Source organism: Mesoplodon densirostris, chromosome 11 (genome assembly GCF_025265405.1).
Source record: "Mesoplodon densirostris isolate mMesDen1 chromosome 11, mMesDen1 primary haplotype, whole genome shotgun sequence".
Classification (NCBI taxonomy): domain Eukaryota; kingdom Metazoa; phylum Chordata; class Mammalia; order Artiodactyla; family Ziphiidae; genus Mesoplodon; species Mesoplodon densirostris.
Window position 1 is genome coordinate 8888597 of NC_082671.1, and position 14877 is coordinate 8903473.

At 44.8% G+C, this 14877-nt stretch overlaps 1 protein-coding gene across 1 annotated transcript; it reads right to left on the minus strand.

Annotated features, from left to right (window-relative positions):
• Window positions 1-824: 824 nt before the first annotated feature.
• Window positions 825-6849, minus strand: LOC132498826 (negative elongation factor D-like). Its single transcript, XM_060112972.1, has 2 exons — window positions 6694-6849; window positions 825-3059 (listed from the first exon to the last, which is right to left on the minus strand). The coding sequence occupies exon 2, from the start codon at window positions 3015-3017 to the stop codon at window positions 1281-1283; it is 1737 nt and encodes a 578-aa protein (XP_059968955.1). The 5' UTR covers window positions 3018-3059; window positions 6694-6849; the 3' UTR covers window positions 825-1280.
• Between the last annotated feature and the right edge of the window lie 8028 nt (window positions 6850-14877).

Consider the following 14877-nt stretch of genomic DNA (forward strand, 5'->3'; position numbering starts at 1 on the left):
AAGTATCAAATAGAGTAATATAATTGTCTCCTGATAATTCACAATAGAGACAGTGAATATTTCCTTGAAAGTCTTTGTTCACCTGCCCTTGTTACCGACCGGGGTTCTTGGTTTCCTTAATCAATAGAAATTGATAACAGGCCTGAACAAGAAATCCAGTCAAGGCTTTATGGGGGCCCCTGCTGTAGCAGGAGGGAGTGAGAACAAGTAAGTTTCCCCTGCTCACTGGCTTGCTCCCCAAGGGAGCGAGATGGTTCCTTCTATGGGGTGAAGGTAGAGGTGTGTCCAGGGGTCAGGCCAGAGGGCTGATTTAGGGGTATGCCCGCCCCTTTGGTGGTGGTGAGTGCAGGGGGCTTGCGCAGTACCCCGCTTTTGCTCCATACATCCTGTTTTTGCTCCCAGCTCTTCAGAAGTGGCAGTTGGGGTTTCGATCTTTTTGTATCTTGTTGTCCATAATTTGCCCCAACGATACACGCATGCAGTGATTTTTACCCTTATAGTTTCTTTGTATTTTGTTGCTGGAGGAGAGGTGTGTCCAGGTGCGAGCCCTGCAGCAAAGGGTCCCAGGTCCCAGCCTGTGTCACACTTAGACTTGCCTGTGTGGGTGCATGTGTGGGTTCAGTGGTGTGTGCTCAGTTATGCACGTAGAAAAATTCCTTATGCTGGTGATGGACTTATGCTTAATCCTGCCTGTTGAATCTGGGGTGACGGCAGTTATTTCATAAAAACTTAGAAAGTCATATGCCTTATAAATTTTTAGTTATTTATTTTTTCATTTTGAGGACAAGTGTCTAATTTACGAGAACAACGTAACACTGGGATCTACATGTTCCACCCACAGAAAGGCTTTTATCTGTTCTTGGAGAATTAAAGCATTCAGAGCAATACGAACTGACTGTTCAGGTCTTGTGAGAAAATTAAGTCAACTTTGAAAATAGTTCATCTAAGTGTCCCACTTTCTGAATTTCCACCACCCTGGGGCTGCCGGTTGGCTACATCACGAAGGATAATGGGAACCTAGTTCCAATACTGGGGTAAATGAATACCGAAAACAGGATTTAGGGGTAGCCCTGGATTTACAAGGAAAGGGGACTGTTCATCATAGCAGTTCTCCGCTTGCATTGCTAACATTTTCCTTTTTACAGAAGTTCTCCACCTCCTCCCTCCAGAGCCCATTGCCAGGATGCTGACTGGGCCTCTTCATCGATAGCTTCTGGAAAGGCTTTTTCCACAACGGGTCTCCTGGAATGTTCTGCTCCATCTCTGGAGGATGCTCTGAATCAGTCCACCAGCATGAAGTTAGACCGGCAGTGAGCTGTAAACTCCGTCACAGGGTGCTGTTCGCCTTCCATTTTAATGGTGCCAGCAATGCTGTCGTTTTCCAGGATGGGGAGGAAAAGCTGCACAAAGTCAGAGGTGTAGGGAGGTGCGATCACATCCAGCACCTCGGTCACAAAGTAGCGAATGAGGGAAATGTCGGTGTCCCCCTTCTCCAGACACCTGCGGATGTAAGTGACCACAGGGAGGACGTAGCCTTCGCTGAGCAGGTGCACCATCCTGTCCAGGAGAGTCTTCTTCAACTCGAGCTGCTCCATCACGTCCAGCTGGGAGTGCTGCATCTCCAAGAGCTTCACCAGCAGCTGCAGGACCTGGGGGTGCAGGAGCTGGTGGCAGGTGCTGATCTGGTCCAGCAGCGCCAGGTGCACGGGGGTGCAGTGGGTCTGCAGCTGGAAGCACTTCGGCTCTGATACGCTCCAATCCATCCACTTCAGCACACCCATTGCCACCACTGGAAACCTGATACACTTATAGAGGGTGCTCAGCTCGGCCATGAGCTCAGAAGCCCCTTTGTTCTCAGTGCAACACAAACTGTGAACAGTTTCAACAGCTTTGGCCGTTGACTTCAGCTCGCCTTGATTGATGCTCACACGCCTGTCCTTCTTCCAGGTCTCCACCACGCTCACTGCATATGCCAAGATATGGATGTACTTGTGCTTGTGGTCCGGGTTGATCCTGGCCCCTGGTTTAAAGAGTGAGTCCATGAAGAGGTCCAGGAAGGCCGGCACCCGGATCAGTTCCACAGGAGGCGGGTCCACGCTGGTAAACAGGTTGAAGAGGACAGTGATGTCGGCCGGATTCAGGGCCCCCTTGGACAACATTGCCCCAAGGGCCTGACACAGCTTGGGGTAGGAGGCAGCTGTGCCCAGTGCGAGAGAGATCCGACTGGCATCGCGGCCTCTCTCCTGAGCGAAGCGCTGCACCTCCTGTGCAATCCTGCACACGGCCCAGCCCCCCTGCCCTTCCTGGGCCAGCATGGACATCAGGACCTGGGCCACCAGGTACGTGTGCTCCCCATGGCACACCATCTTAGCAAACTGAGGGAGATTTTCTGCAAGGTTGTCTTCTCCTCCATCCAAAAGTGTAGCCAGAGAGGTACAGAGAACTCTAGAAAACACTTCCAACTGCTGGCAGGCTGCCGCCACGCCGGTGATCTCCCCATGGTATCCTGCATCGGAAATCAGCTTGACCGTGAAATTCAGCATCAAACAGTCTGGGTGCGCTTCAGTCAGTTGGTAAACAAGATCTCTCCACATGGGGTGTGCAATCATTTGTTCAAGCCAAGCGGGGGTCTCTCCTTCTTCAGTAAAGATAGAATCTGCTTTGCGGGGGTCGAACTGTTTCATCAGTAAAGTCTTCAAGTGATTTTCCACCGTCTGCTGAACCTGCACTGGTTCAACCCCCGTCTGAATGAGCCACTGGGCCAGCAGGTTGACGGTCTGGGCCACAGCTGTGTAGTTGTCTGATAAGAGCCGGATCACCTCCTCCGGAGACCCTCCTGCCTGAAAATACCTCATCAGAGTGTTAAAGATGGAGGGTTCCATGATATAATCCCTGCTAGAAAATTTCTGCAGGCATTCTTGCTGGACCTGGGCGTCCTCTTCTTCCTGTGCATCCCCCCTCTCCTGCTGGCCGCCCCACTCTGCCGCGCTCCCGAAGTCGTCCTGGTCCAGGTCCATGCTGACGCCCGTCAGGGCCCTCGCGTCCTCTACCCTGGCTGCCTGTTTAGGAAGAGAAACAGGATCATGATCTGTTCCCCCTTCTTTTCAAAGCTTTAATACTTAAAACTGATCTTTCTTGATAGGAGTATGCATTTTCCTGAGTAGATAATAGGAGGACAGTTCTACTGTCTACTTTTGATGTAATTTGAGTCTTATGGCCCAGAGATGATTTCATTGGCCAATTGAGATGCTTCTCTATAATGATCACATGCTGCATGTATACTCAGATAAAATTATTACTCTTTTTAAAAATTAGGAAAAACTATACTTTCTCCAGACAACTAATATATTCTCTCAAAATCTAATCACATGTCCCTTTAACCTTTGGCACTCAAGAGATCAAAAGCAATAATTCTGAAACAAATCTTGACTCAAAATTAGTGACTAAGATCAAATGCCTTGTTTTTTGTTTTTTTTGTTTTTTTAGCGGTACGCGGGCCTCTCACTGTCGTGGCCTCTCCCGCTGCGGAGCACAGGCTCCGGACGCGCAGGCTCAGCGGCCATGGCTCATGGGCCCAGCTGCTCCGCGGCATGTGGGATCCTCCTGGACCGGGGCACGAACCCGTGTTCCCCGCACCGGCAGGTGGACCCCCAACCACTGCGCCACCAGGGAAGCCCCTAAATGCCTTGTGTTTTTATATGCTATTGCTATGCCTCTTCATTCATTGAATCTTCCATTGAAGTTAGAATTTTCTTTTTCTTGATTTTATTAATTTTTTTCCTGCTACATATTTAGTCATTTAACTATAATCTTAACACTTATACGTGAGCCAAGCAATTGTCTCTAGGTAACAGTGAAAGGTTTTGGTTTTTGAGCTAAGAACAAAGGTAAGTTTTTCTAATATTTTAAGCAGAGAATTAACATGAAATGATTTTCTTTGAAAGAGATTGTGGCTGCCGAGGGAGAATGGCTGAGAAGGGAGCCACTGGGGACAAGGGGGCCAGTAGGAAGACAGGTATTAGTTAGGCTGATAGTGGATGTGGGCTGGAGGGGGAGGGAGGGGGAGGGGTGGAGGAGTGAGCAGCACCGAGAGATACTGAGGGTCCAGTGAAGGTTGGGGGCTGGTGGGGCGGGAGCGGGTGAGACCACTGACCACCAGGTTTCTGGCTCCATCCAGGCAGACAGAGCAGTGTCCCCTGAAGACAGTGATTTAGTGGAGGAGATCCTGAGTCTACTGTGGACGGGATGAACCTACTGCCCTTTGAAGACCACTGAAGCCAGGAAATGAGTGAGATCACTAAGTGAGATGCTGAAAATTGGCCATTGTGGGCAGAAAGCAGCAAACACATAGTTTGTTTATATTGTAAGATGTTCTTTTTCAAGCAAAATCTTGAATTACAGCCAACATTTAAAAATCAAGAGGCTTGGGCTTCCCTGGTGGCACAGTGGTTGAGAGTCCGCCTGCCAATGCAGGGGACACGGGTTCATGCCCCGGTCCGGGAAGATCCCATATGCCGCGGAGCGGCTGGGCCCGTGAGCCATGGCCGCTGAGGCTGTGCATCCAGAGCCTGTGCTCCGCAACGGGAGAGGCCACGACAGTGAGAGGCCCGCGTACCGCAAAAAAAAAACCAACAAAACACCAAGAGGCTCAATGTTAAAATTCAAATTTTGACGTGAAAAATAAAATCTGATATGAGTGATCCTAAATCCCCAGGTGAACAGCCACTGTCTGGACCTGAGGAGGACTTGCCCCCTTTAGATGGAATCTGGTTTCCCGAATCAGCTACAGTCTACACAGCCTGCTTAACTTCACCCACCAAGCGCTGCAGAGAGAAAAAAATATAACACACACACACACGCTCATTCCCCATTTGTGACTCAGAAGATCACATATTCTCTGTATAATAAAGCCTCTCTTCCTATTCAACTGTTCAGTTCTGCTGCAGCTGAACCTACACTCTGTTACCACTGAAATCCGTAAGTATTAGCAGAGAAAATTTACTGTGCACTGAGGATGCCTGTGGTAACTGATGGCAACAGAGTCAGGCAACTCCAGTCCCAGCATCTGTGTTTTGTTTGTTTCATTTGCTTTTCCTCAACAAAATTCCAAAGGTCAAGGTTTACATAACCTGAGACAGAGTGAAGAAAACCAAGGAAAAGCAGAAGGCTTGAGAACTTCCAAGGGGATGTGGCCCTTGGAGAACAGGAGGGCTACAGAGAGAACCCAAGCTCCTCAGTCCTGGGTTTATCCAGTCTATCCCAGTCCCTGAAACAACAAGAAGAGCAGCCCACGCTCACACTGCTGGTAAGATTTGTGGTTAGGATCTACACGCAGCTCAGCCAAGATAAAAAACCTCATGGTTTTTTATAGTCCATACCATGGACTATAAGGCAGCAATAAAAAAAACTATGAAGTAGGTCAATAAATACTGATGTGAAATGACATCCCAGATATATTTGAGATAAATCAAATGAACACTTACAGCAGAATAAATTTCTTAGATTGAAAAGCGTATCTGATAAGTGTTCACATAAGCAGAGGGCTTCGCCGGGAAATTCTACTAATATGAAAATAATAATTAAACCCTTCCCAAATACAGAAGAGAAAGGAACATTTCCAGCTCACTCTAAGAGGCCAGTATTAATTACCCTGTGTTATCAATCAGGGATTAACTAGAGAAGCTGAGCCAGTAGGAGATGTGTATTAGAGATTTGCAGCAAGGAATTGGCTTACAGGATTGTGGGAACTGTCTAGGCAAGTCTGAAATCCTTGGGGCAGCCGTCAGAAAAGGCAGGCTGGCACCCTTTGGCACCAGTGAAGCTGCTCTCCACAGACAGAATTTGTTCTCTTCAGAGAAGCCTCAACTCTACTCTTAAAGCCTTAGTTAATTAGATCAGGCTTATTGGATTATCTAGGATAATCTTATTACTTCAAGTCAATTGATATGGATTTTAATTACATCAAAAAATACCTTAAGGGACTTCCCTGGTGGTGCAGTGGTTAAGAAACTGCCTGCCAATGCAGGGGACACGGGTACGAGCCCTGGTCTGGGAAGATCCCACATGCCGCGGAGCAACTAAGCCCGTGCGCCACAACTACTGGAGCCCACGTGCCACAACTACTGAAGCCTGCACGCCTAGAGCCCGTGCTCCACAACAAGAGAAGCCACTGCAATGAGAAGCCCACGCACTGCAACGAAGAGTAGCCCCCGCTCGCCACAGCTAGAGAGAGCCCACGGGCAGCAGTGAAGACCCAACGCAGCCAAAAATAAATAAATTAACTAATTAAAAAAATTTAAATTCAAAGTTACTAATTCTATTTTAAAATTTGCAACTTCAAATGTGTGAGGTTCAAATCATTAGTTACAACCTTTCCCCCCTCTCTCCTGTCATTTCCACCCACAATATAAACATACTATAATTATTACCAGGTTAGAAAAGAAAAAAGCCCCTTGAATCCCACAAGGCTCTATTGCTATCACCCCATTTTTAAGTTTTCTTTTACAGGAAAACCCTTTTAAAGCATTCTCTCTCTTTGCTGTTTGCATGTTGGTGATTTATTTCCTGCTCATTGTCTCTTGAACTTACTCCAGTCACGCTTTTACATCCCATGGACACCCCTCTTGTCAAAGTCACCAGTTAATGATCTTAACATTACAAAAATCTAGTGATCATTTCCCAGCCCTCTCTTACCTGAAGTATCCGGAGATCTCTCCACTTTAAAGGCTTTCTTCTCGTGGCTCCTAGGACCCAATCCTTTCCGGAGATTCCTTCTATGTCAATGGCTGCTCCTTGGGAGTTTTCTTTGCTTCTTCCTTCTCCTTCTCTCTACCTCTCCCTGACTTTGGACCTCCTATGTCTCTCAAAGCTAAAGCCCGAGAGCTCTGAGCTCCTATATATACTGTCCAAGCACGGAAATCTAATCACAAGGATTTTGCTACCACCCACACAGTGATTAGGTCTGGATTTTAATCTCCAGGTGTATATATATCCAAATTCCCAGTTCAGTATCCCTACTTGGACGTCTAATAGGTCATAAGTCAAACTTAAAACTCCCAACCTCAACCATGATGCCCTGCACTGACCCCTGACCCACTCTCAGTCCTCACCATTCAAGTAAAGCCAATTCCATTAGTCCAGTTGATTGAGTCAAGAACCTCAGCATTGTGACTCTGCTTCTTTACTCTTGGTGCAAACTCAACCTGTCAGAAAAGTCCGGCTTGATCTCTTGCTACGTTTCTGACTCCTGTTAACACTTTCCTTCACTCATTTTGTTCCATCCCCTCTGGTTGCCTTGCTTTTCAGTTAACAAGCCAAGCATGGTCCCAACGGAGCCGTTTGCTCTGCCTAGAAAGTTAGGTCTCCAGAAAAAAGTAAGACTTGTTCTCTTACCTTCTTCTGGTTTCTTTTCCAGTACATTTATTGACACGGCAGTGACCAAACATGAGACTGCAGTCTGTGTTAGAGAAGACAGTTAGGGATTTGGGATTAGAGTAGGAGAGTTAATGGAACCTCCTGGGGGTTTAATCTGGGTTGTGATTAGGTAAAATTTAAATCTGAGAATTGATGAGAGTTCTCAACTGGAGACCATCCTGAAGACTTTCCAATTCAGGCTCTGGGTTTTGTACTAAAAGGGTGGTAAGTGATGAGGAGAACTCTAGGGTAGAGACAGATTGGGTGAAGGACATGGAAAGACCAATAATTTGCTGGTGGGGAGGTTACAGAGATGATGGTGACTAGAACTAAGGTAACTGTTGTTCAAATCTTGGATGTCAGTGGGCCACAAAAATGAACCCCAGTGGTAAAGTGGGCAAAGTGTATAAACAACCAAAAACACAAAAAGAACACGTTTCCAATTGGCACATGAAAAATGTTCCATTTAATTAAGGTGCAAAGAAACAAAATCTTAAATAATGAGGTGTACATATACAAAAAATTATTTGCATTATGATGCAATTTTATAAAAAAATATATTCATTCCATAAATATTTATTTACCACTTAGGTAATCAGCAAACTGTGTTTTGAAGTCTAGATTATACACCAAAATATGAAAATAGGGTTTTTTTCTGGCAGATAGATATGGAAGTGATTCTTTTTCTGTGTGTGTGATACTATAGTAGTTATTTATTCACTATACACAGAACATGTCCCCTATAAAATGTACATAAAAAACCCTAAAAAGTGTAATTTGGTGAACATTTTCTTGATTACAGAACATACCAAATCAGTTGGGATAACAGCTCTCTGTCTGCCTCAAAATAATCTAATTATAGTACCCAGAGTATCTTTTATATTTGATGCAAAATTAAATACTTTATTTATTTATTTTTGGCTGTGTTCGTTGGGTCTTTGTTGCTGCGCATGGGCTTCCTCTAGTTGCGGCGAGCAGGGGCTACTCTTCGTTGCGGTGCACAGGCTTCTCACTGCGGTGGATTCTCTTGTTGCGGAGCACAGGCTCTAGGCGCGCGGGCTTCAGTAGTGGCATGTGGGCTCAGTAGTTGTGGCTCGCAGGCTCTAGAGCGCAGGCTCAGTAGTTGTGGTGCATGGGCATGGGCTTAGTTGCTCCGCGGCATGTGGGATCTTCCTGGACCAGGGCTCAAACCCATATCCCCTGCACTGACAGGCAGATTCTTAACCACGGCGCCACCAGGGAAGTCCCTAAATACTTTTTTTTTTTTTTTTTTTTTTTTGCGTTACGCGGGCCTCTCACTGCTGTGGCCTCTCCCGTTGCGGAGCACAGGCTCTGGACGCGCAGGCTCAACGGCCATGGCTCACGGGCCCAGCCGCTCCGCGGCACGTGGGATCTTCCCAGACTGGGGCACGAACCCGTGTCCCCTGCATTGGCAGGCAGACTCTCAACCGCTGCGCCACCAGGGAAGCCCCCTAAATACTTTTTAAAAAAAAAAATGAATACTGAATTAATGGGAGTATTGCTGAGTGAATGAATAAATGAGAGTGATGACTCAGGGACTTTTTTTTTTTTTTTCTCTGGCTGTGCCACGCAGCACACAGGATCTTAGTTCCCCGATATGGGAATGAACCCGTGCCCCTTGCATTGGGAACACAGAGTCTTAACCACTGGATCGCCAGGGAAGTCCTTAAATACTTACTGTGAGAATTGTTTCCTAGATTTCAAATATAAGTAACATCATATGATATTTGTCTTTCCCTGTTTGGCTTACTTCACTCAGTATGACAATCTCTAGGTCCATCCATGTTGCTGCAAATGGCATTTTTCATCCTCTATTATGGATGAGTAATATTCCAGTGTGTGTGTGTGTGTGTGTGTGTGTATACATCACATCTCCTTTATCCATTCCTCTGTCAATGGACATATGGACATTTAGGTTGCTGCCATGTCTTAGCTATTGTAAATGCTGCTGCAATGAACATTGGGGTGCATGTCTCCTTTCGAATTATGGTTTTCTTTGGATATATGCCCAGGAGTGGATTGTAGGATCATATGGTAGCCCTATTTTTAGTTTTTTGAGGAACCTCCATACTGTTTTCCATAGTGGCTGTACCAATTTACATTTCCACCAACAGTGTAGGAGGGTTCCTTTTTCTCCATGCCCTCTCCAGCATTTATTGTTTGTAGACTTTTTAAAAAATTAATTAATTTATTTGGTTGCATAGGGTCTTAGTTGCAGCAGGCGGGCTCCTTAGTTGTGGCATGTGAACTCTTAGTTGTGGCATGCATGTGGGATCTAGTTCCCGGGCCAGAGATCGAACCTGGGTCCCTTCAGTGGGAGCACAGAGTTTTAACCACTGTGCCATTAGGGAAGTCCCTGTAGACTTTTTGATGATGGCCATTCTGACTGGTGTGAGGTGATACCGCTTTGTAGTTTTGATTTGCATTTCTCTAATAATTAGCGATGTTGAGCATCTTTTCATGTGCATTTTGGCCATCTGTATGTCTTCTTTGGAGAAATGTCTATTTAAATCTTCTGCCCAATTTTTTTTTTTTTGGCGATACGCGGGCCTCTCACTGTTGTGGCCTCTCCCGTTGTGGAGCACAAGCTCTGGACGTGCAGGCTCAGCGGCCATGACTCACGGGCCCAGCCGCTCTGCGGCATTTGGGATCTTCCCGGACCGGGTCACGAACCCGTGTTCCCTGCATCGGCAGGCGGACTCTCAACCACTGCGCCACCAGGGAAGCCCAAGGTCATGTTTTTATTAACTAACATGAATTAAATTTAAGATACAAAGCTTTAGAGCTATCTTCCCAGAAATACCATTAACAGAAATAATGAGTGTATCTGAGAAACAAACTGTAAGCAAATAGATCTGTGGCTATTGATCAGTTCCAAGCAGCCCCCCTGCCTGGGTGCTTGTTTTAGCAGAGAGGCATCAACGGTGTCAAGGAGAGTTCTGTACACAGAGGTGCAGGATCATCTTTTTTCTCAAGCAATTATCTATGAATCTCAGCATTCAGTACAAAATGCAGAACCACCATTTGCTCATTTCTCAGTTGGAGAACCAAAAATTTTCTTTCTCTAGTCCAACTGTTAAAAAAATCTCTGATATACCTATTTATCCGATCAATTGATAGATTGATCTATTGATGAAAAATTTTTAAAAAGCCGGTATAGTTCTGCATCATAAAACGGTCCTTGCATGACGGGTCCACACTCCTTTGGAGGGCCAGAACCTCCTGTTGTGCACTTAATCTCATCCTCCCTGACTGCTCAAGGTCATAACTCTGGGAATTCTCATTGCTCTCGGTTGCATCATCACTATTTCCCTCAGAACTTGATCTTTCCCGTCAGCATACAAACAAGCTATTAACGCAGAATTCTTGAGCCCTCTGGGGATATCTGATAGTAGGCATTAAAATTCCTTACGCTGTTCATTTTTTTCCCAGTTGCTCTAGAAAATGAGAAAATTGAAATTCTTGATGTAATTGTGTTCATATGAGACAATCTCAAAATTGAGTCCCACCCCATGCCTAGTGAATCAGCGTCTGCATTTTAACAAGATCCCTGGATGATTCATAAAAGTTTGAAAAGCACTAGACTAGAGCAGTGGTTCTCAACATCAGAATCACTTGAGTAGCTTTAAGAAATCCTGATGTCCAGAGACCAATTAAATCAGAATTTGGGGGGGCGGTGTAGATCCCAGGGGTCTGTTTTTTAAAGCTCCTTCTGATGACACCAATGTGTAGCCGAATTTGAGAACCACTGGACTAGACAGACTTTCCCTGCATCACTGACTGACCACTGGTGCAACCTCTCTAGAGAAAGAAGATTGAATTCATGTCGACCCCAGGAAAAGAGAGAGACACTTGCTGGTATCTTACATGGTATCAGCATTGGCTAGGCAAGATCTGTCCTGACTTCCGGGACTTCCCTGGTGGTCCAGTGGTTAAGACTTCATGCTCCCAATGCAGGGGGCCTGAGTTCGATTCCTGGTCAGAGAACTAGATCCTGCGTGCCGCAACTAAAGATCCTGCACGTGGCAATGAAGATCCCACGTGCCACAGCTAAGACCCGGTGCAGCAAAATTAATAAATAATACTAAAAAAACAAAAAAGATCTCTCCTGACTTTCAAGACATATTTCTTAAGATTGGCCCAGAGGAGGGCCAATGAGACTTCAAGAATGAGAAGCTGAAAAACCAAACCAAACTAACTGCTATATGCAGTCATAAAACCTAAGTATACAGCAACAATAAGGAAGAAATATTCAGGGATACAAATGACCACATGAGGAAGAAAAATAAAGACCTTGGGGTAGATGGTGGCTAGGGGGTTGGCAGAGGGAAATGAGCACCTACCTATCTCCTACGGTCGTTTTTAATGGTTAGTAGTTGACAATTCTGCCCATGTCTGTTTCAGTTGACCAAGAAATGAAGTGCTTCATGGGAGCTGCAGGAGTCCAGTGGTTTTTCAACCATCATTCTAGTTACTGCTTCTATCTCATCTGAAATATTTGGTTTTAGAGAGTCAGGAAAAAATGGAAATCAGACCACTTCTCCTCAATCTTGAAGAAGATTGTTATCTCCATCCATTTCTTGGAGCTTGATCTTGTTCAGAATCCCTGATCCAGCAGCTCCACCATCCAATCCAGTATCCCATTTAAAACCAAGCATTACATTTGTTTGTAACATCCTTTAAGTCTCTTGTCATCTAGAACAGTGTTTTTTCATGACACTGACATGCTGAAGAGACTGGATACTCTTTAATGTCTCATATTTTGGATTTTTCTGGTCATTTCCTCCTGATATCATATAGCTTATTCTTATATTCCATATGTTTTCTGTAAACTGGAAGTTAAATAAGCTTAGTAATAATATAATCTTATTGACAACAATATAAAATCATGGATGCCTGTGTTATATAGCTTCGTATCAGGACAAGTGGAATTTCTAGTCATCCCACAATAAATATGGCTAAGGTTAACCCCTGGGTTGGTGGGATTGCAGACTGATCTGGAGGGATGGATTTTTAAAAATATTTATTTATTTGGCTGTGCCAGATGCTAGTTGTGGCAGGATCTTTATTGCCACATGTGGGATCTAGTTCCCTGACCAGGGATCAAACCCAGGCCCCCTGCATTGGGAACAGGGAGTCTTAACCAGTCTTAACCAGGGAAGTCCCAGGGATGGATTTTTATTTATTTATTTATTTATTTTTTTGCGGTACGCGGGCCTCTCACTGCTGTGGCCTCTCCCGTTGCGGAGCACAGGCTCCGGACACACAGGCTCAGCAGCCATGGCTCACGGGCCGAGCCGCTCCACGGCATGTGGGATCTTCCTGGACCGGGGCGCGAACCTGTGTCCCCTGCATCGGCAGGCGGACTGTCAGCCACTGCGCCACCAGGGAAGCCCAACAGGGATGGATTTTTATGTAGTAGAAATTACTGAAAGAGGAAGACCAGGATGTTAAACTATCTCCAAGAGTGATTGTAATTATAGGCCATGGTTAAGGAGGGGAATACGGCAAGATGGACCTAAAGGAGAGAGAGAATATTGAGGGATTAGAGGATTAGAGGTTGTGCAAAGGTATGGAAAATTGTTGCTAACACAAGGGTCTTGCCCTTTTTAAAGCAGCCTGGATAATGGGGATAAGACACCTGTTGCTAATTTCACCAATATCTGTGTTTTCTTCTTTGGGGGTACATCGCTGCAGTACATTTCCTAGCCTTCCCTGAAGTTAAAGATGATCATGTGATTGATTCTGGCCAATGAAATGTGAATGGAAGTGATGGACACCACTTCCATTTTGGGCTCTAAAAACCTTCCCATGCATGATCCTTTCTCTCTTTCTGCATCAATCCATTGAATGGAGAAGACTCTTACAACCTAGAAAATGGCAGCGCACATGCTAGAAGAAGCCTAGGTGTTGGTCATGTGGAAAGCCACCTATCCAAGGGTGCTCATGTTGGACTGTGATAGCGGCAAGGACTACTGAAGTCTTTGAGGAATTTACTGTGAAGAGGAGCAAGGACACAGGACAGTAGCTGATGGTGAAAGGGTTTTAAGAGAAGGCCTATTTAGAATGGAAGAAATGAGAACAATTTTGATGCTCACAGATATAATGCACAGAGAGGAAAATACTGATAAAGAAGGAGATAGGAGAGAATTGCTAGAGCAACGTACTTGACTAAGCAGGAGGCGATGGGATCCAGTGCACAAATGCTGAATTTAGCATTAGGAGCACAGAGAGGTTGTCTGTTGTAACAGGAGAAAAGGCAGAGTACAAGTACAGTACAAGTGCTGATAAGTTAGGTTGTAAGAGTCTTCTCCATTCAATAGATAGATGTGAGGGACTTCCCTGGAGGTCCAGTGGTTAAGACTTCGTGCTCCCAATGCAGGGGAATTAAGATCCCACATGCCACATGGCACAGCCAAAAAAAAAAAAAAAAAAAAAAATTAAAAAAAAGAGAGAAGTAAATCAACTTGATTTACTTCTTAAAAGCATTTATACATAACTTTTAAAAAATACAAATACAGATGTTACGGATACCCTGCCCAATTCGTTCTGGAAAGTCTAACTCATTTCTACAAGTTCAGAAGGTAACTCCACAATATAAAAATACTTTACCTTGTTAAAACATTCACTTTATAATACTCCTATTACAAAGTATGCTGAAACGAAAATACTTGAAATGAGTCCTTTTTGCACATGTTTAAGATAGTTTTATGGAAGGAGCATAATTTCCTCAAGTGACAGGCATGTTTTACATTTTGATAGGTATAGCTGTCCTCCAAAATAGTTTTGTTTGAAGAGTAACTAACACTCGCTGTGTGAACCACAGTTGCCCAGGTATTTGGCTTTGATGGGATGGGGTTGGGGTTATGTTAGGTGTCAAGGTTAGGTGTCTGAAAGGGTTTATTCCTCTGTAACTAGTCAATCCTAAATACCACCAGCAAAGCTTTCAGCTCAAGCCTAATAGTTATTTACTTCATCATCAAATTCATCATCAAGGAAGATCAGTAGGGGTATTTCCAACATAGCCAAAAATTCTCATACTTTTCCTGAGTAAAATATTATTGCCTTTCAGTTAATGATCTTCAAGGCTCAACCATACACACTTTTCCTCTTTTCCATTTCTGGGAAATATTCATAATCTTTCAAGACAGAGCTAGTCTCAACATAATGCTAAAAGCTTTTGCATAATAATGAAAGGTTGTTGAGGACAAAGATCTCAGAATACTTATTATCCCACATAGAAACAGTTGGTTCTGGGTAATGAACACATACTTAATAATTTGAGTATAACCCTCCCGGACCATGTTTGAAGCCTCTCCCATGTTGTTGTCCATTTCCCCACCCATCAATAGCTTCCCACGAGGGGTTCAAATCATCATCCTGTTCAACTACCTCCATTCTTGACATGTCTCTTTAAGCATGGGAATCAAAATTCGAAATGCC

What these genes read in the sequence shown, in the direction of transcription:
- LOC132498826 (XM_060112972.1), bottom strand. Translation starts at nt 3,017, where the DNA reads ATGGACCTGGACCAGGACGACTTCGGGAGCGCGGCAGAGTGGGGCGGC.